This window comes from Sminthopsis crassicaudata, chromosome 2, assembly GCF_048593235.1.
Source record: "Sminthopsis crassicaudata isolate SCR6 chromosome 2, ASM4859323v1, whole genome shotgun sequence".
Lineage (NCBI taxonomy): Eukaryota > Metazoa > Chordata > Mammalia > Dasyuromorphia > Dasyuridae > Sminthopsis > Sminthopsis crassicaudata.
In genome coordinates this window covers 372,947,416-372,974,054 of record NC_133618.1, presented here as the reverse complement: position 1 = coordinate 372,974,054, position 26,639 = coordinate 372,947,416, and the positions used below count along the sequence as shown (strand labels likewise).

The window sequence follows — 26,639 nt, the reverse complement described above, 5'->3', positions numbered from 1 at the left end:
CTGCCAGCAGGCATTGATAGATTATATCAAGAATTTATTATCAGGCACTATGCTAGTTGCTGAGATACAAAACCAAATATTTTTACTACTTGTCCCTAACTCACTGATCAAGGTAAAACAGTTGGAATACTCCTTGCTCCCAATTGCCACTTCCAGACTTTCCCCCTACCATCATCACTTAGTTGTCTCTTTCTTACTCTAAATCTGTCACACAGTAATTTTTCTAGCTACTGTTTGCATCCTGTAGAGCATTCCATTCTTTATTCATTGAGTATAGTGCCTGACTTACAGTCTTTCCTCCTAACTGCTGCCCTCCTCAAACACATTAACTTTATGCTAACTCAGCCACATACAAAGCTAGTTATACTCATGATCTTGCCAACACTCACAAATACACCACAAATTTTGAAATTCCTTTCTATGAATAAAAACTGTTGCTATTCCACCTCTATTTTGCAACATCAGACTGTTTTTCATTCACAACATGACCTTCAGTCCTTTCATCTCTTAGTTCTTTCCTATGCTGTCAGCCCCTGCACTAACTAGACTTTCTTCCCCTCCCCCTCTTAATTCCTTGATGAGGCAGTTCAATTCTGTAATGCCTGTTTCAAGTTTCTTTTATTGTATCACCTTTATGTTATCACCAGCTATGTTCTACCAAGCCTTACTTTTGGATCACTTCCAGCATCCATCATTTTCACAGCTTCACTTGCTCCTTAAGTGCACATCAGATTTATATCACACAACTTCAACTGGGCTTAGTTCTTTGCCTAGGCAATCATTCTCTTTACAACTCACGAAATAATTCACTAATTAACTTACTTGTACTAGAGTGTTGGCAATATCAGAGGAGAAAATGGGGGCATCTTTGTGGTTGTTCATTTATTTCAGTTGATTCTGACTCTGTGACCCCATTTCTGGGGATTTTTGGATAAAGATCCCATTTTCTTACTCTAGCTCATTTTACAGACAACATACATATTTAAATGACTTGCCCAGAGCCACACAGAGAATAAGTGTCTGGGCCAGATTTGACTCCAAACCTAGTGCTCTATCACTATATCACTTCACTGCCCTTGGGCGGGAGGGGAGGGCATATTAGTATGTTACAAAGGTAAAACTGGCAGGACTTGGCAACATGTTGAATATGATATAAAGGGAATAATACTATGAGAGTATATTTAACATTTCTGCTCTTTTGCATTTCTTTATGAGATTTTTTATGCCTCATGGAAAATTTTTGTAAAAGTGACAATCATAGAATGAGTATTTCTTTCTATTCCCATTTATTAATCACCAAAGAATTATAATAGCTAACTTTTCTCAAATTCTATTCAAGTCCCTACTTATTTCTTTTTTTATTTAATTGGTTCAGTTCAGTGTAGTGCAGCCCTATTATAGTATTGTTATTGATTTCTTCCTTAATTTTATTTTTTCCTTTAACTATGTAGTTACAGAATTTGTTGCATATATGTTAAATATTTTTATAATTTCATTGTCTATGGGGCTTTTCAGTATAATGTAGTTTTTAATTTTTTCTTTTAATAAAGTCTGACATCAAATTTTCTCCTGCTTTTTTATCTACAGCATAACATGATTTCTTCAAGCCCTCCATAATTACTTTTTGTATATCTTTGTTTTACGTTTATTTCTTGTAAACCATCTATTAGAAAGAACTAGAGAGGGAAAGCTAATGCATTGTGAAATTTATAGTTTATATCTCTTATGCAAAGTGAATTATAAAAGATAGTGGATTTCAGTTTCTCACCCAGTTTTAGAATATTATAATCCCATAAAGCCTACCACAGGTTTTCAGGTGGTGGACACTCAAATATGTACTTTTCAAACGAATGTGAAAATTATCAAGTTATCTAAATATTATATACATCTATATTGTTTCTCCCTGAAACCTCCTCCTACTTGTTGACATTTCTGTGATTCAGCCATTGCTGAAATGTCTTTTTCCAGCATCATCTGGCTTTCATTTCTCTCATCTCCAAAATCTAATTGCCAAATCCAATCAGTTATCTCTTGAATGTAAATGTTTCCTAAGTCTTCTATTCTATTCCTGTTAAAGACCTCTCTGTTTTCTTTAAAATGAAAGATTTGGACTAGATATCTAAAGTCCCATCTCCCAATAGCTTTTTTTTTTTTCTTGATAACATTTTATTTTTCCCAATACATACAGAGTTTTCAACATTAATTTTTCTAAGATTTGTGTTTCAGATTTTTTCTCCTTTGTTCCCTCCTTTCACAAGACAGGAAGAAATTTGATACAGGTTAAACTTGTACAATCCTAAACACATTTACATATCTGTCATATTGTTCAAGAAAAAGGGAAAAACAATGAGGAAGAAAATGCAAACAAATGAAAAAACAAGACTATGCTTCAATCCACAATCAGACTCCATAATTCTCTGTATGTGGATAGCATTTTCTATCCCAAGTCTATTGCAATTGTCTTAGATCACTATATTGTTGAAAAGAGGTATGTCTGTCATAGTTGATCATCATACAATGTTAGCTATTAATATGTACAATGCTCACTTCATTCAGCATCAGTTCTTTAAGTCTTTCCAGGCTTTTCTGAAATCAGTCTGCTCATCATATAGAACAATAATATTCTATTACATTCACATGCTATAACTTATTCAGCCATTCCCCAATTGTTTGATATGCACTCAATTTTCACTTTCTTGCTACTACAAAGAGAGCTATTACATTTTTGCATGTATGAGTCCATTTCCCTCTTTTAAGGGAATACATAACCAGGATAACTTGGGAAACAGACCCAGTTCAGCCACAGCCTTCATAATTCTATTTTTCCAAGTTGTTTCACCCTGTGCATTTGTGTATTTTTATAACATTGATCTTTTAAAAACTAAAATTGTTTTAGGTACTTGGGGATTATCTCTGCAGGAAACACCATGATTTCACATAAAGATTACTTTGTTGTTTTTGCTGAGGCAGTTGGAGTTAAGTGACTTGTCCAGGGTCACACAGCCAGGAAGTGTTAAGTGTCTGAGATCAGATTTGAACTCAGGTCCTCTTGACCTCAGGGGTGGTGCTTAATCCACTGCACCATCTAGTTGCCCCATATGAAGTACTTTCAATTTGGAGTCAGGATCTAGGCTTGAATTGTAATTCTTCAACTTACTGTCTGTGTGACATTGAGCAAATTTCATAATCTTTCTTCAAGATTAAAATTCTGGAATTGTAATAGGCAAAACTATACCTGCAAATAACTCTTGTAGTAAATTAAAGATTGTAATTAGTTGGAAAGACTTATGCTGAGTGAAATGAGAAGAACCAGGAGAATGTTGTGTATGTAACAGTAACATTGTATGATAATCAACTGTGATAGACTTAGCTTTTCTTAGCAATACATTGATCCAAGATACTGCCATAACACTTGAGATAGAAAATGTCATCCATATCCAGAGAAAGAACTTGGAGTCTGAATCCAGAGAGAAATATACTATTTTCACTTTTTGAAAAATTATTTTTCTTTTTCTTGGTTTTTTCCCTTTTGATTCTTTTCATAATATGACTAATATGAAAACAGTTTAAGATGTATAGCCTATATTGAATTGTTTGCTGCCTTGGGGAAAAGCAAAGGGGGAAAAATGAGGGAGAAAAATTTGGAACTTAAAATCTTACAAAAAATAATTTTGAAACTTTTAATTTGTAATTGGAAAAAATAAAAATACTATTAAGTGCAATAATATTTTAATTAGTGTAAAAAAAGATCTGGGGATGAAATTACAGTGAGAAATTTTGAGGCAGGAAAAATAAAATCTCTTTTAGTTGAGTGAGGGAAAAAGTAAGAAAAACCATAAGGGAAGATATGGCACTTTTCTTAGAACATGAAAGAAGAAAAGAATTTCAGATACAGATTTAGATGGCTGGGACATTCTAGACATGAGGGATGATAAGAAAAAATACACATAGCAAATGAGATTTAAGAATGAAGATCAGATCTTTAGTCTCAGACTGCCAAATGACATCTTTCATTAATAACATAATGGCCTTATTAATAAAATTATTAAATTACCCCAAAACAAAAAAGAATCAAGATTGTTAAGAGTGGAGACAAGAGAACAAAGGCAAGGACTCACCTGAGCTCTCCCGAATTTCTCTCTGTTAAAATGATGTCTCAAAAGAAATTCTGGAGCAGTAGAGCCAGTAATAGGACAGGAAAGAAACAATTTTCCATCTCAAGACAACTTAGAAGTTTGGCAAGAACATTCTTTCTCACTGGGGTGAGAGTGGAGTGCATTCAGCTCAGACCACACCCTGGGAAGCCAGCAGCAGGCTTTGGGAGTGACTCCTTCCTTGTCATTCTGGAGCTCTAAGCCCACAGACAATAAGGGGGTCAAAATAACTGGTCAGAGATTACAGGGAAACCTTGGCTAGCACTGGGAAACAGGATTCTCTCATTGCCGTTACATGGTTTTGAATTTTAGTCCCTATGCATGGAGAAGCACTAGCAGAAGCAGAGACTCAAAGATCATAATTCCAGGGTCAAAAAGAGTGCTTCTGATTGTTCACAGACCCTAGCACAGGATAAAAGAACAATGACCACATCTCTTATTAGATCAAACCACTTGAAAGAACTGACACTGACCACTGAATTCTGAAAATGGCAGCACAGAAAATCTAAATTTCAAGACAGTGCTTGGGAGCAGAGTCCATCTTTAATGTTATACTAACAGTCAAGGAGGAGATTGGTAAAATGAGCATACAACAAGAACCTGAGTATAGAAAATTTATATAGTAAACTCTGAAAACAACCACACAGAAAATCTAAATTTCAAGACAATGCTCCTTCCACCTTGGGAGCAGAGTCCATCTTTAATGTTATATTAAAAGTCAAGAAGGAGATTAGTAAAATGAGCATACAACAAGAACCTGACTATAGAAAATTTATATAATAAAAGGGAAGATCAAAACACAAACTTGAAAGATGATAATCTCAAGACTACTACATGAAAAGACTCAAAGAAAAATGTGAATTGGTCTCAGCCCTTCTTTCTCCTCCCAAAAAAGGATTTAAAAAATCAAATAAGAAAGTAGAGGAAAAATTGGTAAAAGTACCATGCAATAAAAAAATCAATAGTGCACACACACACACACACACATACACACAACACCTTAAAAACAGAGCAAGCCAAATGGTCAAAGAAACACAATCCATTAAAGAGAACTACTTTAAAAGCAGAATTGACCAAATGGAAAGGAAGGTACAAAAATTCCCTGAAGAAAACAATTCCATAATAGTAGAATTGACCAAATGGAAAAGAAAATACAAAAATTCACTGAAGAAAGTGATTCCTTAAAAAATTAGAACTGGGCATCAGAAACAAACATGAAAGAATGAGAAATAGAAGACAATGTGAAGTATCTCATTGAACTGACCTGGAAAGTAGATTGAGGAGAGAGAATTAAAGAATTAGTGGACTCCCTGAAAGTCATCATAAAAAAAAATTTACCTCTTAAGAAATTATCAAGGAAAACTGCCTAATATCTTAGATCTAGAAAATAAAAATCAAAAGAATTTACTGATCACCTCCTGGAAGAGATTCTGAAATGAAAATTCTCAGGAATATTATAGCCAAATTCTAAAGCTCCCAGGTCAAGGAGAAAATATTAAAAGCAGCCAGAAATAAATAATTCATATAATATGGATTTATAGTCAGGATGATACAAATTTCCTGATGAAAAGACTAGAGCTAAAGAGAAAAATTGACTTTCAAATACAAGACTAAAAAAAAAACCTATAAAAAGGTAAACAAGAAAGAGAAATAAGGGATTCACACGTGGAAAGTGATACTTATAACTCTTAAGAAATTTCTCATTAGAGCAATTAGAAGGAATATATAGACAGATGATACAGGTTTCAGTAAACTATGATGGGATGAAGAGATGAGAAAGAGGAATACCTGGAAGGAAAGAAAGGTATAATAGGGTAAATTATCTCACATAAAAGAGGTACAAAAGGGGCAGCTAGGTGGCGCAGTGGATAGAGCATCAGCCCTGAAGTTAAGAGGACCCAAGTTCAAATGTGGTCTCAGCCATTTAACGCTTCCTACCTATGTGTCCCTGGGCAAGTCCCAGTTGCCTCAGCAAAACAAACAAAACAAAACAAAACAGATATACAATAAAAGTAAGGTGCTAGAACAGAGAATCTATCATGATAAAAAACAAACAAAAAAAACTGGAATGGCAATCATGGTCTAGATAAAACCAAAAGCAAGAATAGAACTAATTAAAAGATAAGTAAGGAAACTATATTTTACTAAAAGATTTCATAGACAATGAAGCAATATCAATATTAAACATGTATGTACCAAATGATATTAGCATCTGAGTTCTTAAATGAAAAGTTAAATGCGTTACAGAAGGAAATAGTCAATAGAACTAAATAAATCTAACCAAAAAATGAACAAGAAAAAATTAAAGTAGAATTTTAAATGTTAAATATAATAGACCTGGAGAAAATTAAATGAGAATGTTACCTTTTTCTCAGTAGCACATATACAACAATTGACTAATTATTAGGGCATAAAACCCACAAACCCAAATACAGAAAAGCAGAAATAATATTCAATAATAAGTGATGGAAACATAGATTGGAAACTAAATCTGATTCTAAAGAATGAGTAAGTCAAAGAACTAATCAGAGAAACAGTAATTTTATCAAAGAGAATGACATAACAAACATACCAACATAACCAAAATGTATGCAATGCAGCCAAAACAGTAATCAGGGTAAATTTTTGTTTCCCTTCCATTTTTTAAAAACTTCCCCCCCCCCAATTACATGTAAAGCAATTTTTAACATTTTTTTAAACAATCCCTTCTCATTAAAAGGCATGTTGTGAAAGAAATCACAGACAAAAAGAAGAAAAAGTATGTTTTGATTTCCATTCCGACTCCAACAGTTCTTTTGAGATAGCTAGCATTTTTCATGTCTTTCATAATTGTCTTGTATTATTGTATTGCTGAGATAGCTAAGCCATTCATAGATGATCATCATACAGTATTGCTGTTATACATGCAGTGTTCTAGTTCTGCTCATTTCACTTTACATCAATTCATATTAGTCTTTCCTGATTGTTCTGAGAGCATCCTTACCATATAGCAAAATAGTATTCCATCACAATCATATACAGTAACTTATTCAGACATTCCACTTAAGGGAAATTTTATCTCTCTTTAAAGACTTAGATCAACAGAATAGAGAAAAATCAGGTCACACATTTATAATTAGGCATATAACTTTAAAAGTCCTACCAAAAAGAAAAAAACTTCAAGTCCCTAGTTAAACATCAAATTGGAAATCCTAAGAATCAAAGGAGAAATTAATAAAATTGAAAATAAGAAAGCCCTTGAATTAATTCATGAAACTAAGCTGCTTTCATGAAGAAAAAATAATAAAATCAATAAATTACTGGTTAATTTTTTAAAAGAATAAATTATCATCAAAAATGAAAAGGGTAAATGGACCACCATTGAATAAAAAATTAAAGCAATTAAGTTATTTTGCCCAAAAAAAAAATTTTGACAGTAAAACTGACCATGTAAGTGAAATGGATGAATATTTTCATAAAAATATAAATTGCTCTCACTAATAGATAGGGAAATAGAATACTTAATTAACCCTATCTTAGAAAATGAAATTTAACGATGAGCAACCTAAGAAAAATTCCCCAGGACCAGATGAATTCATAAGTGGAATTCTACTAAACATTGTAAGAACAATTCATTCTATATAAACTACTTGGTGAAATAGTTAAATAAGTCCTGCAAATTATTTTTATGATTCATATAATGCCTACAACAGGAAGAAGAAAAACAGAGAATAGATCAATTACCATATTGTATATTGATATGAAAATTTTTGATAAAATACTAACCAAGGAGATTATAGCAATATGATCAAATGTGATTTATACAAGAATTGCAGGGCTAGTTCAACATTTGGAAAATTTATCAGCATAGTCAACCATATCAATAATAAAACCAGCAAAAAGAATATGATTATCAATGGATGCAGAAAACTTTTGACAAAATTAGGCACTCATTCATGAAAAACACCAGAAAGTATAATAAATGGAGCTTTCCTTAAAATGTTTGTTAGTGGATTGTTCTCCATTGTTCTTGAAGAGAGTACCAAATTGACATCACTATGGTAGGGTCAAAGTACAGCTGACTGATCAGACCAATATGAGCTCAGAAGACTGCTGTAAGTCAGACACAAACAGTCCAAATGAACTTTTAGAGTGGAGATGTCTGTAAATTTGTGCATCTCACATTTCTTTATTTTTTTTAATTACAGTTTTTATTTATCAGATATATGCATGGGTAATTTTACAGCATTGACAATTGCCAAACCTTTTATTCTAATTTTTCCCCTCCTTCCCCCCACCCCCTCCCCCAGATGGCAGGTTGACCAATACATGTTAAATATGTTAGAGTATAAATTAAATACTATATATATTATATGTATATATGTATATATATATATACACATATATATATATATATATATATACATCACATTTCTTTTGACCTGCTGCAATTGTGCTTTGGGTACAGTACCTTCTTTGATGTGGCCATATAAACTGGGTGATCTTGTGCCAATGTCAATCATGTGTCTCAATTGATTCCAAAGTTCTTCAAATGGACCTTTAGAGTATCCTTATATCACTTTTTCTGATTTCCAAGTACTTGCCTTGTTGTGAGAGTTCTCTATAAAATAATATTTTAGGCAAATGTACTTTAGGCATTCAAATGATGTGGCTAGCTGATCAGAGATGTGCTCTCTGTGATAAAGTTTGAATGCTTAGCAGGGCAGCTTGAAAGAGGACCTTGGAGTTCGGCACCTTATCTTACCAGATGATCTTCAGAATCTCCCAAAGACAATTCAAAAGGAAGCAATTAGTTTTTTGGCATGGAGCTGGTATACTGTGCAGGTTCCACAGACATACCATGATCAAGTCAGCCCAATGACTCTGTAGACCTTCAGTTTCTTTGGAACTTTCCAAACACTGAGCTAACTCTGGTGATGTATGCTTTAACCTCATCATCAATGTAAACATCCCTGGAAGTATTTATGGCCAAAATAACTGAACTTTATCCATGGTATTCAGATTTTCTCCATTTCCTATAACTGTGAGTTCTATGAAGAGATGGTATGGACTGGCTGGTGGAGAACTTTGGTTTTCTTTTTTTTTAATTGTTAGGCCAACATTTTTACTATCAGCAGAGAATTAATATATTGTTGTATCTCAGCCTCAAAGACTACTACTTTTGTTGAATGTGCAGTCATCTATAAACAAAAGTCAAGTATCAGCTCTTCTTCCACTTTATCTAGGCTTACAGGCTTTTTAGGTTAAATAATTTTATTATCAGTGAGGTAAGACTCACCTTGATACTGTTTGTCCTCATTGAAGGTATCTGACATCATCACAGAAAACATGATGCTAAAAAGCATGAGAGTAAGCACATAGCCCTGCCTCACTTCATTGTAATATGGGAAAGAGTGAAAGCATCATCCATTATTTAGAACCCAGACAGGCATACCATCATAAAACTGATATGCAATGCAGAAAATTTTCAATGGCCAGCCACATTTTGCCATAATTTTCCACAAATTTCCAAAGCAGTGTCAGAGGCCTTTGTTAGATCTACTGATGTGTACACTCTTCTGTTTTGCTCTGGCATTTCTCCTGGAGTTAAGCAGCAAACACCATTTTAACCATTCCTTGGCGCTCTCTGAAGCCACACTGGCTCTCAAATAAATGCCAATCTTTTTTTTTTTTTTTTTTTTTTAAATTTATTTTTATTTTATTTTATAATTATAACATTTTTTGACAGTACATATGCATGGGTAATTTTTTACAACATTATCCCTTGCACTTACTTCTATTCAGATTTTTTCCCTTCCTCCCCCAAACCCCTCCCCCAGATGGCAAGCAGTCTTATATATGTTAAATATATTACAGTATAATTTAGATACAATATATGTGTGTAGAACCGAATTTTTTGTTGCACAGGAAGAATTGGATTCAGAAGGTAAAAATAACAGTTTACATTCATTTCCCATTGTTCCTTTTCTGGATGTAGCTGGTTCTTTCCATCATTAATCAATTGGAATTGGATTAGCTCTTCTCTATGTTGAAGAAATCCACTTCCATCAGCATACATCCTCGTACAGTATCATTGTTGAAGTGTATAATGATCTTCTGGTTCTGCTCGTTTCACTCAGCAAAATGCCAATCTTTAATATTGAAAATCAACTTATTAAGAAGGAGGATTTTGATAAGAATCTTGCCAGTGACTTTCATAGAACAACCTATTTCCTTTACCTTTATAGAGATGATAATGGAGGCATCCTTGAATTGCTAGGTACTAAGCTCCTTTTCTAACTCAGAAAATTTCAGTCAGTTGTTTTTCATTTTTGTGAGTACTGGACACCCCCTACCTTGTAAATGCATGCTGGAATTGATTCAGAACAGGTGTTTTGCCACAAAAGAGGAACATAATGATATTCAAAACCTCTCCTTCAATTGATTAGACACTGAACAGGTTGAAGCATACATCACTAGAGCTAGCTCAGTGTTTGGAAGGTTCCAAAGGTAAGTATGGGACAGATCAAAACTGAAGGCCTAAAGAGCCATTGTGCTGATGTATGCCTGTGGAACCTACACAGTATACCAGCACCAACTTGAGATATATACTCAGTGGCTTCAGCGTAGACTGATAATAATTTGTTGAGAATATTATGGAACAAGTATAAGAATACTTGTTCACCCCATCTCTCACTGAGATCATATCTTTATCTCTAGTCAATGTGGCTCTAACAGCAGTAAGTAGTTGAGATGCACCATATGTCTTAGGCTCATAAATAACCTTTAGGGCATCATAAAAGCACTTTGGATTGTTACTATCAGCCTAAAACTGAATTTAATTTTCCTTCTTACTGAGCCAAGAATCCTATATCTCTCAAGTTTTACTTGAACTTTATTTTTGATGGAATTAAATGCTGCCTTCTTAGAATTGGATGAACTATCCTGTTTATAAATCCTACAGAGGTTTTGTTTTTTGTTTTCTGAATCTTCCTCAATCTTGTGTTCTGGCCCACGTGAATATATGCAGTGACGCTAATACACCAAGTCTCTGAAAGTTTTCCATTCTTTCATTGTTTCATTGATCCCTAAAAATTTAACCTGTAAAAACTTCCATGAATTGAAAGTGAAGTGAGAAAAACCAAGAGGACATTCATTGTACATAGTGACAGCAATATTGTTTGGTAATCAATTATGGATGACTTACCTGTTCTCATCATCTCAATGATCCAGTTCCAAAGGACTTATGAAAAATGCTGTTCACCTCTAGAGAAAGAACTGATATTTATTTTTGTGGGTCTTTTTTTTATAGCATTAATATGGACATATGTTTTGCACGACTGCCTTATATCAAACTGCTTGCCTTTTAAATAAAGAGGAAGAGAAGAGAGGGATGGAAGAATTTGGAAATTAAAATTTTAAATAACAAATGTTAATTATTTTTACATGTAATTGGAAAAATATTTAAATTTAAGAAATGTAACAACAATAAAGAATGAAGATCACTCTAGTTTGGAACGTAAAGTAAATATTAAAAACAAAAGATAATTGGAAAGGGAATTTGGGACCATACTGTAAAGTGCCTTGAATTCTTCCATATTTCTCCCCTCTTGCCCCTCATTGGTCATTAATTCAGTTCATTTTAATTTTTAGGGATTCTGATACTTGAATGAGGTTTACCACTTCCTGTTCTATTCTTCCAAAATGTTTATTTCATATTTTGTTCCATACTTTGTTTTACAGGTATTAATGTAGTCCTTATAGACAATCAATTTTTTTTTCTTTGACTCTCTACTGACAGTTGTTAGGGATTTACTTTTTCTTGTGTTGGATTTTTGTTATTGTCTGGATTGCCAACTAATTATATCTCTAACTTCTTATTGGACATCTTAAACTGAATGGGCCATAGACATCTTATTTTCAATAGTCAGCCTTAAATTAACCTCATTATCTTTCCCTCTAACCCCTTCCTAACTTTCCTTTATTGTTGAGGACATATCCCCATCCTTCCAGTATTCTAGGTTCCAAATGTAGGATCTTGTCACCTCACTCCTGGACTATTTCAGTAATCTGCTATTTGGATCTTCCTGTCCCCAAGTTTCTACTATAGTCCATCTTCCTCTTAAAAGTGATCATCTTAAATATCAGGTTTAATCGTGTCCCCCCCCTTGTGGTTCATGTCACTTTCAGGATCAAATATGTTTAGTGGTTATCAACCTTCATAACTTGGCCCCTTTCTACCTTTCTTTTTTGAGTGCAGTTGTTTGCTTGTTTTATCCCCCATTATCAGGTTGATCCTGTCAGTTCTTTGGTCCTCTCATATTATGTCAATTATTCATACTTGTTATTTTTAAATACAAAATAGTATTCCATTACATTCCTATATACCATTATGGTTTTTATGAAATTTTTGTTATTCTGAATTTGATAGATACCAGTGAACAAGAATGTTATCAAAGAAGAAAGTACTGCATGAAACCATGAAGCATTATGTACAGTATTTAAAAATATAAATAGAATAAATTCATCATCTATATTTCAAAAACTGACTTGTTTATGTTTCCTGCTGAATTTCCTTCTTTCCCTTTTTTTTTTTTTTTTTAATGGGGGGAAAGGGAATAAGCTTTTGTAAACTGCTTAACTTATATCTGGCACTACACTAAAGCACTTTTAAAATAGTATCTTATTTGATTCTTGCAAAAATCCTAAAAGGTAAATGCTATTATTATGATCATTTTGTACTTAAGTAAATTGAAGCATAGAGTGGAAGTGACTTGTTGAAGGTCACACAGGTAGTAAATATCTTGAGGCCATTTTTAAAGTCTAGGTCTTTCTGATTCCAGGACTTAAACTATCCATTAAGCCTTGAATCTGTCATTGGTATTTCCAGTCCCTCGGTCTCTTTCCTTCCTGTCATTCCCAAATCAAGGGGTAATTTCCAATTCTTTGCTATATGTGACAGAAAATGTTGCTATAAATTGTTTTCTTGGTTCTGATTACTTTATTCAGCATTACATAAGTCTTTAATTTTTTCTTTGAATTCTTCACTTTTAAAGTTTTTTTAAAATAAATTTTATTTGTATATCACATATTTTCCAATGTACATCATTTCTTCCATTCACCTAAAGAGCCATCCCTCACCAAAAAAAAAAAAAAAAAAAAAAAAATAGAAAAGGGGAAAAAATAGTTCAGCAAAACTAACCAACATATTAACGTAAAAATTAACACAGACATTGTCTCTAGTTCTCCATTTCTTCAAAAAAATTTAAAAAAAAGGAATTGACTTCTCCCATATTTTCTGTTTAGGGTCAAACCCCCCCCCATCATTATAATTTCATAGTGTTCAGTCTCAGGGTTCTGTTGTTTCATTTTACATTGTTGTAGTAATTGAATGTAATTGTTTTTCTTACTTCACTTTAAATTAGTTGATGTAACTCTTCCCATGCTTCTCAGTATTCAGAATATTCATTGTTAGCATGAAAATATCCTATTACATTCATGTGCTATAATTTGTTTAGTTAGTCCACAATTGATTGGCAGCTGATTAGTGTCCAGTTCTTTACTACTACAAAAAGTGTTGCCAGAAATATTTTCTGCAGGTCTCTTTATCATTGAACTTTCTTAAGAGAATATATGTCTAAACAATCTCCGACTTAAAAGGGCATGAACCTTTTAGTCATTTTTTTCACTGAATGTCAAATAGCTTTCCAGAATGGTTTGACCAATTTACAATTCCATGAACTCTTCATTAAATGTGCCTTTCTTGGGGCTGCTAGGTGGTGCAGTGACTAAGTAGAGCACCAGTCCTGAAGTCAGGAGGATCTGAGTTCAAATCTAGCTTCAGACACTTAATACTTCCTGTGTGAAACCTGGGCAAGTCACTTAACCCCAGTTGTCTCTGCCAAAAAAAAATAAATAAGTGCCTTTCTTTCTGTAGCACTTACAACATTTTCTTTTCCCATTTTTTGTCGTTTTTGCCAACTTACTGAACATGAGATAGAATTTTGCAGTTGTTGGGACATTGAGCTATTATTCTTTAGTTTGTAATCTTTTTTAGAACTCTTTATCCCTAGCTTATGACCATGTAACTTTTGGAAATGGCTCCTGGTGTTTTATGTATGCATTGATTCTCTATATAACTTTGATGCTCTATATTCTCTATATAACTTTGTTTGATAATAAAGATTATATTTTTGACTTGATAGCTTCTCATCTAAATTTCATTGATTTTTGTCATACAAAAGCACATTTTCTGTAATTTAAATGGTCTAAACTGTATAAATATGTATACATATATTGTATATGTATTGTATATTGTATTTAACATATACTTTAACATATTTAATATGTATGGGAATACCTGCCATCTGGGGGAGGGGGTGAAGGGAAGGAGGGGAAAAGTTAGAGCAGAAGTTTTTGTAGGGGTCAGTGTTGAAGGATTATCCATGCATATGTTTTATCGATAAAAAACTATAATTTTTTAAAAAAATTAGTAATCTGTTTTAAGTTTTCTGATCACTTCAATCTCAGGTTTGGTTAAGAATTCTTGCCTGAGCCTTGTCTACATGATCTCATTCTCTTCAAAATTATTTTTTTAATGATGTGACTTTTATGTTCAGGCCATATATCCATTTTGAGCTTATTTTCAAATGAGATGTAAAATAGAATGTAAATTCCTTAAGAGCAGAGATTGTTTTATTTTGGTCTTTATATCTCTAATGCCAAACAAATATCTGTTGTGGTTCAGTCATTTTCAGTTTATCTGACTCTTCATGATCCCTTCTTTGTGGTTTTCTTGACAAAGATATTAGAATGGTTTTCTATCTCCTTTTCCAGCTCATTTTACAAATAAGGAAACTGAGACAGATAGGGTTAAGTGACTTACTTGGGGTCACATAGCTAACAAGTCAAAGACCAGATTTGAACTCAGGGAAGTTAAGTCTAACTCCAGATCTGGCACTCTATCCACTGTGCCACCTTGCTGCTCCTCCCAGACACACATAAGAAGTACAACCAGTATGCTGGTTGGTTGAATTTGAGATCAAACTAATTTTTTGGATTAACTGGTTTTCTTATTTTGCCAGCAGTTCTTATCAAAAAAGGGAGTCTCCAGTAATTTATTTTCTTGGGAGTTCTTCCTAGTAACTTTCCAACTTTAGACTTTTTTCTGTTATTTCTCTTCTTTAAAAAAAAAAAAAAAAAAAAAAAAAAAACAGTTTATTTCTAGTTTATTTTTAAGCTAGAATCAAATGCCTTTGATAAGTACTGCTTTAACAGGGGTTCTTAAACTACAGCCCACGGGCCAAATGCAGCAGGCTGAGGACGTGTATGCAGCCCACCAGGTTATGGCAAATGGGCTGAGGGGCCGAGACAGTGTTAGTTTTTGTTTTTATATAGTCTGGCCCTCCAACAGTCTGAGAGACAGTGAACTGGCCCCCTATTTTAAAAGTTTGAGGACCACTGCATATAGATTGAGATTTGGTAATGATGTGTACTTTTTCCTTATTTCCCTTGAGATTTGGTAATGATGTGTACTTTTTCCTTATTTCCCTTGAGTTTTGAAACTTTTTATATTATGTCTAGTTCTTTAATGTATCCCTCAATTTGTTTGACATAGCACTAAATCTGAAAATTTAAGTAATAGTGTCATTTTTATTATATTGGAACGGCCCAACCATGAACAGTGGATACCTCTTAATTTCTATAAAGTTTAATATGTGTGTGTGTGTATATATATAATTTTATTCACATAGATTCACTCCCACATATTTTATAAATTGTGTTATTTTTTCTTCCCAATTTTGTTAGCCTATACATAAAATTTAAATTAAATACTTAGTATGTCCCAGACCAAAATCATTCATGGTTATCCTTGTTTTATAGCATACTTCCATGTTTATTTATAATCATGCTCTCTTTATTGATTCTATAGAGTGTTTTTTTTAGTGTATCACAATGTAATCTGCAAATAGAGATAATTTTTACCCCTTTACAGATAGTTACTCCTCTGATTTTATTCTTATTTCTATAACTAGTAATTTTATAATGCTATCAAATAACATGGAGAGAAAGTGAGCATATCATATCCATATCAGGAAACCTGCTAGTATTTTTTCCATTTCATTGTTCATTTCAGAACATTATTAGTTCATATTTTTAAATGTATACTTTCCAGTCATATTAAACATCTCTTCCCAACTTTTTTTTGACACTTTAAAATTTTTTATTTTTAATTTATGAAATAAAACAAGCATTTTCATAAGACTAAAAAAAAAAAATAAAACTGTGAATCTACTAGTACAACTTGCTATTCCTTTCAAATATACAACAAAATTATATAATTTTTTTCTTTCTTTTTTCCCCCCTCTACCTCCTAGAGATGATTACCATTAGACACAAATAGTTTCTCTCACATCAGTTTATCAGATAAAGGTCTCATATCTAAATTATATAAAAAACTTTGTCAAATATTTTAAAAAGTCATTCCCCAATTGATAAATAGTCAAAGGGTATGAACGGGCAATTTTCCAATGAAGAAATAAAAATAATTTATAGTCACATTAAAAAATACTCTAATTAATTTTATAATTATACATTTTTTGACAGTATATATGCATGAGTAATTTTTTATAACGTTATCCCTTGTATTCATTTTTCCAGGTTTTCCCCTCCCTCCCTCTACTCCCTCCCCTAGATGACAGGCTATCTCATACATTTTACATGTGTTACAGTATAACCTAGATATAATATATGTGTGTAAATCCAATTTTCTTGTTGCACATTAAGTATTGGATTCCGAAGGTATAAGTAACCTGGATAGATAGACAGTAGTGCTAATATTTTACATTTAATTCCCAGTGTTCCTTCTCTGGGTGTAGTTGTTTCTGTCCATAATTGATCAGCTCGAAGTGAGTTGGATCTTCTTTATGTTGAAGATATCCACTTCCATCAGTATACATCTTCATACAGTATTGTTGTTGAAGTGTATAGTGATCTTCTGGTTCTGCTCATTTCACTCAGCATCAGTTCATGCAAGTCTCTCCAAGCCTTTCTGAATTCCTCCTGCTGGTTATTTCTTACAGAGCAATAATATTTCATAGCCTTCATATACCATAATTTACCCAACCATTCTCCAATTGATGGACATCCATTCATCTTCCAGTTTCTAGCCACTACGAAAAGAGCTGCTACAAACATTTTGGCACATACAGGTCCCTTTCCCCTCTTTAGTATTTCTTTGGGATATAAGCCCAGTAGCAGCACTGCTGGATCAGAGGGTATGCACAGTTTGATAACTTTTTGGGCATAGTTCCAGATTGCTCTCCAGAATGGCCGGATTCTTTCACAACTCCACCAACAGTGTATTAGTGTCCCAGTTTTCCCACATCGCCTCCAACAACTAATTCATTATTGATTAGAGGAATACAAAGTAAAACAGCTTTGAGATATTATTTTACCCCTACCAAATTGGCTAAAATGATAAAAGGGGGAAAGTGAAAAATGTTGGAGATGATTCATTATTTGTGGAATTGTGAAATAATCTAACCACTTTGGAAAGCAAAAGAGGAATTATGCCCCAAAAATTCTTTTTGGAGAATGGTTACACAAATATATGAATGTGAAAATGACGGAATACTGTGCTGTAAGAAATACTGAAACAGTTTCATAGAAACATGGAAAAACTGGTATGAAGTGAGGAGAACCAGCAGAATTATAAAACAATAAAAATGTAAAAATCAAATAACCTGCAAAGACTTATGACTTTTGATCAATGCAGTTATCTATTGGATTTCCAAAGTATCATTGATGAAGCATAATTTCTGTTACCTACTGACAGAAGTGATTCAATGCAGAATGTTTTATAACATAAACATATATATGTATAATAAGATAATATAAAATGTTTGCTATTTATATTACATAGTATAAACAATATAAATGCTAATTTAAAACAATATAATAATTTAACTGTTATTTGTATATATATGCACAAATATATTATTTTTTCTGATTACGCTTGTACATTAAATTTTTTAACACATATTTCTTTAAGAATCAGGAGGGAAAAAAAGAATAAAAAATGAATATAGCATGTGTTGATTTACATTTAGTCTCCATAGTTCCCTCCCTGGATGCAGATGGCATTTTCTATCCAAAATTTATTAAGATTGCCTCAGATCACTGAACTTCTGAAAAGAACCAAATCTCATAGTTGATCATAGCACAATCTTGCTGTTATTGTGTACAATGTATCTTGGTTCTGTTTGTTTCTTCCAGTGTCAGTTTGTATAAATCTTTCCAGACCTTTCTAAAATCAGCTTGTTCATCATTTTTTATAGATTAACAGTAGTCCATTACTTTCATATACCATAATTTATTCAGCATTCCCCAATTAATGGGCATTTACTCATTTTCCAATTCTTTGCTACCACAAAAAGAACGACTACAAGCATTTTTGCACTTGTGTGTCCTTTTCCTTCCTTTATGATTTCCTTGATATACAGACCTAATAGAGACACTACTGAACTAATGTTCTCTAGTTCTTCTTTGGTCATAAATTGCTCCCTTCTCCAAAGATCTGATAGGTAAACTATCCCTTGTTCTCCTAATTTGTTTATGCTATCACCGATTATGCCCATATCATGTACCTATTTTGACCTCATTTTGGTATGGTGTGTGAGATGCTGAATTTCTAACATATTATTTACCAGTTTTCTCAGCAATTTTTGTGAAATTGTGAGTTCTTATCTCAGAAGCTGGAGTTTGGGGGATTATCAAATATTGGATTACTATAATCATTGATTATTGTATCATGTGTATCTAACCTATTCCACTGATCTACCACTCTATTTCTTAGCCAGTACCAAATGGTTTTGATGAGTGCTGCTCATCCTCCTTTTTTTTTTTTTTCCCCTCACTAATTCCCTTGATATTCTTGACCTTTTTCTTCTTCCAGATGAATTTTATTATTTTTTCTAGCTCTATAAAATAAATTTTTGGCAGTTGGTCTACTTAAACAAGTAGGCCAATTTAAATAGAATTGTGATTTTTATTATATTAGCTTGGCTTTCCCATCAGTAATTGATATTTCCCACTTGTTTATATCGGAACTTCCTTTTTTTTGTAAAGAAATAATACTTTAGAACTCTTAGGAGGAGTGCATTCAAAAATCCTTAACTACATCTCATGTTTATTTCTATAGGATTTGTAAGTTTAAAGGGATAGTATGGTTTGTTTGTTTTTTTAATTTCCAAAAAGTAAGTTAAAAAGATATTTAAATAATTTTTCAAATAATGACATGTTTAGCCAGTATAAGAGAAGAGAGGTAGTATAGCATAGTGAAAAAGAGAGAGCTTATATATTAATCATTGACACCTTGGCCGTTGAAATTTCATATCTGGTCTTTAAAAAATAAGAATGGGAGGATTAATCTGTCAACTCTCAGAAAAATATTTTAATGCCAGTATTTCTCCCTGGTATGACTTGTTTTTGTGTTCTGATTTCCCTAATTTAAAATATTTTGTTAAATTATGCAAAAAAGGAAAATTGTTTGGGAATGAACATTTTTCATGTTTGTCCAGATTGTATTCTTTTGACTTTTCTATCATTTTTTACCTACATTTGGTGCATTTTGCATTGTGTGTTAAAAGCACAATTTTTGATAGGATAATATTTTCAGCCTTGATATAACTTTCTTTTTCTATAGTTTTTATCATTCATATTTATATTATTCATATAAATTTTGACTTTTTCCCACTGGGAATAGGCAACTAAATGTTATTTTAATGCATATTAACATTTTCAAACAGCAGATCATTTCAACTTTAGCCCAAAATAATATAAAAAGATAAATGTCTCTTTTTTGACATTTTACATTAAAAAACAAAACAAAATAAAACTAAGAGAATTGACATTTTAAATTAAAAAAAAAAAGAGAATTAATGTTATACTGTGGCAAGATATTAATTTTTTTTACATTTACAAATTCTAATAATTAAGCAATAGTAAATCTCTAAATAAAAACCTAAAATTTAAACTATTTGCATTTTGAAGAAAATTGCATATGCTTTAACAAATAATATATTTGCTATATTTCCTTCAGAATTTGTCCATATATTTGTCATCTTTTTATAGCTGTCAATGTTATTTTGTTTTGTATAGATTTTTCCAAGTTTTCTTACTCTTTTTATGTCATTCATCCTGCTTCTTCCCAATCATCAGACATTGAACTTATAGGTGTTTTGCTATCAGAATACATAATTACAACTATTTTATATGAATGTTTTTTCTTTTTAAATAATCTTTTGGTTATATTCCTCGCAATAGAATAATTGGATAAGTTTTAATTATTAGTTTAACAAAATACCTCACAATTGATTCTCGTGAAGGAACCTCTTAACTCTGTATTTAACTTTGATATCTCTATTAGAAAGCCCTGGATCCTTAGAAAACTAGTGGTTTTATATTAGTTTGCCTGCTGTTTTGCAGGGGGGGGGGAGATAAAGGAGGAAGGGAGGAAAAAAATTGGAACTCAAAACCTTACAAAAATGAAAGTTGAAAACCATCTTTACTTGTAATTGAAAAATAATATACTATTAGAAAACTAGTGGTTTAAAGAAAATTAGCTTGTTACCACCTGGTGGTGGTGAAGAGTGGACAAGTGCCCAAATTTATAAGCTGGTATTTCATATATTTTTAATGTCAATTTAAGTCTAGACTCCTTAAATATTAAGTATATTGTTCACCCGAGACTTACTAGAAATAAATTGTGGGCCAAGTACTTGCCAATAAAATAATTTAGGAATAATAAACATTAAAAATCTAAAGTTTTCAGTAATTTTCTCAGCTTATTTCCTTCTGATCACCAGTTGTTTATATTGTGGAGCTATAATAACTAATCATTTGTTCAGTCACTAAAATGACTTTTAAATAACACAATCATTGTTTAAAAGTTTCCGATTTATTGCAGGAAATCAAAATATATACAAGTTTCTAATACACACTGACAAACAGAAAGCTTTTTCCATTTGCAATTTTTAGTGTCATTTTAAGTTGCTGCTTTTAGCCAATCAGATATCTCAGTGCCTGCTGACATCACTAACTAGCCAGTTCCCTCCAGCTGCAGAGAGCTTCAGTTTGTCTCTTTTTTTTTTTTTAAACTAAAATGGAGGCTGGTTTCTTGCCTTAAGGAGTACATTGCCTTTCCTGCTGAAGCCTAGATGTTGACATGTAATAAAGCTAGCAGCAGGATGGTGGTGGATGCAGCTAATTCCAATGGGCCTTTCCAGCCCGTTGCCCTTTTACATATTAGAGGTAAGTTATTGTGTATATTTTAGTGAATTGTAACCTTCTGTGGTCAGTTAATAAATGGCTATTGTGCTTCAGATAAGAAAAGCAGGAAGTCCTTTGTGCCGGAATCCATTTAATTTCGCTGCAGATTTAGCCATATAAAATCGAGTGTGCAATGTTTGATTTTTTAAGTACTACTTACAAATTTTAAGAATTCAGAGAGACATTGCATGCATAGTTAAAAGCTGGTTTTACTGCTCTCTGCTGTCTCGCCCCATCCCCCTTTCAAGGCTGTGCTGATGTCAAAGGATGTGAAGTCACCAGCTCAGTGAGGTGGGGGGCAGGGCAAAGCTAAGTTATCAGTAAGCAGAGTTTAACAAGTAACATTTATATTGTTTGATACTGTAAAGGTTTCTTCAGGCACATCGGTCCACAGGATTAAATATGGTTTGTAACTGAAAAATAGATAGCATTTATTTTCAAATAACTTAATTCACAAAGGGTTCGTCCGGGTCTTCCGCACCTTCTCCCTCCTCGATCAAATCTCTAATATATCTGTGTATGCTTTGAAATGTTGAAATGATATTGTTTCTAAAATATTTGTTAATATTTTTGTCATTTAAAAGCTTCATAACTTCTTTAGTATGTAAAGAGAAAATAGTGTATATTACACTCAGCAAATTTTAAATTATGATTAGTCTTTAAATTTTGAAGCAGCAACAAGTTTTTAGGGTCCTTTAGAAAACTGCATTAGTTCACGCACCCCCTTTTGTGGTTTACTGATTTTATGTTCACTACCTTCAAAAATCAGAAATTTAAAAAGGAACATTAGGCATACAGAATATAAATCCTTCAGAATAGTTCATATGAATTGGTTGGGTTTTTTTGTTTGATTGTTTTAGGGTTCTTTTAAAAAAAAAAAAAACATTTTAAAGATTTTCCAAATGTACACTTTAATATTTTTTATTTGTTGAGGATGAATGATGGATACTAGACTTTTTAAAAATTATTTTTGAAATTCATGGTGTCCTATATAGGCCAGTCATGTCCTATATTAATAGAAAAGCTGTACTCTTTAGACTAAATCTTCTTTAAGGACCTGCGCTGAAATAGGGTGGGGGAAAGATTTCTAGGTGACTAATAGCCTGTGTGACTAAAATGCCGGACAAGATTTTTCAGATTCTAGGGTGTATCCAAAGACTACTAAAACCATATGAATACAATATCTCTTGATTCAAAATGGGTGGTGTGAATTTAAAATGACCAGATTGTAAAATATATCATGATTTTTTGTTTGTTTGTTTTTACTGGTGCCTAAAGGGAAAACCTTAAGAAACTTTAGGCATTTTAGATGGGCTGGTAGGATGAAGAAGAGTAAAATGTGATATTTTTAGGATTTGTCAGTCCCTAGATAATTACTGAATCACTTGGGGAAGGGGGTGTGACACACATAGTATGACTGCATTGTACTTATCAGATACATATTTTATTGCATTTATAATGTAAATTATAATTTTTGCTTGTTTTATTAATAAGCTTTATAAAAAACTGCTATGTTCTAAAAAATATTTGAAAGATGAAATAGATGTTAGTGATAGTTAACTTTATTTAACAGATTAATATTTAGGACCTGAAAGAAGACTTCCTCCATTAATAAATTAGAAAGGAAGATTACTCAGTAAGAAAGGGTAACACTTTCAAAAGTCCAGCTCTGAATTTATTTTAAACTATGAAATAATTATTCATCTCAGAAAAATAAGGAAAGAGCTGCTCTTGGAGAGTATTTTTAGTAAGTTCTTGGTCTGTGATTAAATTCTTGCATATAAAAATGAAAACTCTCCTTGGACATGAGACCACACCTTAAAATAGAAAATTAGTCCATTGACAGTTTTTGTGAAAGGTTTTATATTAAGATTTTTGACTGTCCCTTCCTTCTGAACACATATCTTTTCTTCTCTTACATAACTCACATGTGCTTTTAACATCTGTAACATCAACACCCATTTATCTTACCCCATGAATATATCTTAAGGTTTGTCCTAGGACTTCTTCACTTTTTTCTTTCTATTTTTCTGATGATCTCATCAGCTCCCAAGGAGTTAAATTATCTCCATCAAGTTAGCTCCCAAAGCTATAAATCTAGTTCTAATCCCTCTCCCAGCTCCTGTCCCCCAAGGCCAACTACCTACTGGGCATCTCTTCCTGGATAGTCCTTCAGTATGTTACAGTAGAATTGATCATCTTTTCCTTTGAACTTACCCCTCCTCTAAACTTCCCTAACATGATTGGGGCACTCTCATTCTTAAAATCACATAGGTTAGTAACTTTATAGCCATCCTCAACTTTTCCCCTATCCATGACTTCCACATCCAATCATTTACTAGATCCTCCTGATGTAGCCTCTACAACAGCTTTCATATATTTGCAATTCTAGTTCAAATCCTTATTTTTCTTTGACTATTGTAATGGTCTCCTAATTTAATGTCACTACTTCAATCTACCCTGGTCACAATTGCTGAAATCATCTTTTTAGATAAGAGTTCTTTCTTTGTCATTCCTCTGCTTAGAATCTTTGAGAATCTGTTTTTTAAAGGTCCTACACAGTATGGGTATGATCTACCTTTCTGGATTTCCTTTCATATTCTACATTCCAGTAAACTGGACAAATAGCTGTTCTTTAAACTCAGCCTTCCATCTTCTACCTTGGTGCATTTGTATGAGTTGTACACTCTCTCCCACCAGGAGCTTAGTCCTTCATTTGTTCTCAGTCTTGATTTGGTTGCTGTCTTTAAATGATGCTTCCCTGTTGGTGCTCTTTCTTCAAATTTGAATTTACTTATTATAATGCCTGGCACATAGTAAATAGTAAAATATTGATTGATTGATTATCCGTACATGTTATGTTCCTCCCTCCTCCCCACTTCTACAGTAAAATTAGTCATCTTGAGAGCAAGGTCTATTTTCTGTATGTAGTTTAATGTTGAATTTAGTTGAATTGATTTAGAGCAGATCTAAGTTCTCATAATTCCATGCTAACATTGATCCAGATTTCATGCTAGATGATGGATATCATTTTATGGGATGATAATTGATTTTAGATACCTGTATGTCATGATGAATGAATTAATGAAAAGGCATTTATTATATACAACGCACTGTGTGCCAAGCCCCATGGATACAAATAGAAAAAGCTAGATAGCCTCTGCTTTCAAGGAGCAGTTTCATTGGAGAAGCTAACACATAAAAGTTTAGCTGTGGGCAGATGGAAAAGCCTGAAAGTTCTTAAAAGTCCAAGGGTACAGCAATAGAACACTGAGAAGACCTTAAGTTACTTAATAGTTTGGGATTGCTATGGAGCATAGACATGTCATCTAACATCTCATCAGGACGAATAGGGATTGTTAAATTCCATTTCATTCAAACTCTCTTGGGAGTTAAATAACACAATCAAGGTTATAGGGTACTCCTAAAGCATAGTTGGTATAATAAAAAAAAAATTGAATGAATATAGCTTAATTAGAAGGACATTTTTTGGAGTTTTACAGTCAGATAGCTAGCTTATTTTAAACTCCTATTTCATCAGAACCCCAAAGTAAGGGAAATAAAACATCTAATTTTTTGAAGCTTCATAGTCTTCATGTGAACCAGAAGCCTATGATTTATGCCATTGTTGAAGGAGGACGAGATTGTTTGGTAGTTATACTTTTAAGATTTGTAGCAACCCTGAGAGGTTCCTTTAGAGCCAATAACATAAATTGACATATTCCTTGCTTTCTCTCAGCTACTTTAAGACCCTTCCTCTTTGACTATCATCTTCACCTTCTCTTCTTCAAAATTCACTATATCCAATCTAGATTTTTTTTGCTTTTATCTTTGGACCATGAGGTCACCCTCTTTTCCTTCTATTAAGTTCAGTACCTACCTCATACCATCCCTTTTCCCCTTTGAACATCCTAGCTTCACAATTCCTCAGTCTCTTCAACTCCTATGGACCTCCATCTCCTTTCTACTTAGTCTTACGTAGATTGATTATATCTTACACCTGACCATCTGCACTCCAGCCCAGGCGAATTTGTTCCAGTTGCTAATAATCCTAGTTGGAACTCTGTCTTGAGCGTTAGTGCTCTGAAAAATTCTGAGTAGTTTACTAAGTCCATAGTATAATATAGTATAGATGGGAAAGTACTACTGTTAGCCATAAAGTTTTAAATCACTATAAAGGTGAGAAAAGAGTACTACTGTAAACATATACCTCTTACTCTGTTTATATTCAGCCCCTCTTAAAAACATTTGAGTGTTTTTCCCTTTTTCTCTGACTCAGGATGTAGTTTTGTATTGAATATTCCTCATTGTTTTAAAAAACCTAATAGGGAAGCAAATATTAGCCAAATCAGAAAGAATTGATTATCAGAAGTGGGAGATAGAAAGGAAGTAAGAAATTCTCCTTTCTCAGTTTTTGAGAAAGTTTTTTGTTTTTGAGAGAGGAGTTAGTTGATCCTTTCTCAGTTTTTGTTTTTAGTCTTTCTAAACCAGGTTATTTTTTTATCTTTGTCCTATTGCCTTCTCTTTGCTCTATAAACCAGAAATCGTAATGGCTTCTTTCTTCTGGGTGATGAATATTTACCTTTTTAATCAGTTATTGATTATCATTTAAATTGTTCTAATTTAAGAAATAGAACAATTTTAAAATAAAATTTTTGTTATTGTGAATCTTACTATCTCCTAGGAAGCAATTGGAGGCAGAGTAGACAAATTTAGGGTTGTTCATTAGCCTTTCTTTTTAATCAGTTTTTTAAAGAAAAGAACTAAAAACTTGAAACTCTAGGGAGAAATTTAGTTGTGCAGATGCTACAGTGGTTAAATTTTGAATGCTTTTTTCCTTGAGAGAGAGTTAAGAGGGAAAAGAGAAAGGAGAACAACAATATCCTCCTTTTTTCCCTCTAAACCAAAATGTCACTGAAAGATCCAACCACCAAAAAGTAAATCTAATTTTATGCTATTCTCTGTATCAGTTCAACAAAGGATATGACTTCTCTCAAACATATTTTTTTTTTAAATTGTACTTTTTTCAAAGGTGAAATGAAAGCTGAATTCTAGTGATTCTCTGACACTAGGTACAGTCTCCATGCAGAAGAAAGGAAAAAAAAAAAAAGAGTATGATAAAAATAGTTTAGTTCTGTTATTCTGGGAGAGGAAGAGATGCCAAAGGGCAATGCA

The 26,639-nt window shown here is 32.7% G+C and overlaps 1 protein-coding gene across 12 annotated transcripts in view; it reads left to right on the top strand.

Annotated features, from left to right (window-relative positions):
• PPP2R5C (protein phosphatase 2 regulatory subunit B'gamma) overlaps positions 1–26,639 on the top strand; it is a 228,043-nt gene that overhangs the window by 57,654 nt on the left and 143,750 nt on the right. For 2 of the 12 annotated variants that reach the window (XM_074291252.1, XM_074291255.1), the window contains exon 1: positions 21,271–21,446. The exons of 8 other annotated variants lie outside the window; for them this stretch is intronic. In XM_074291252.1, the coding sequence (XP_074147353.1) occupies positions 21,353–21,446 (94 nt within the window). In that variant the 5' untranslated portion in view covers positions 21,271–21,352. Of the gene's footprint in view, positions 1–21,267; positions 21,447–26,639 lie in introns of those variants that run through there. 2 more of the 12 variants (XM_074291258.1, XM_074291257.1) reach the window with 2 other exon arrangements.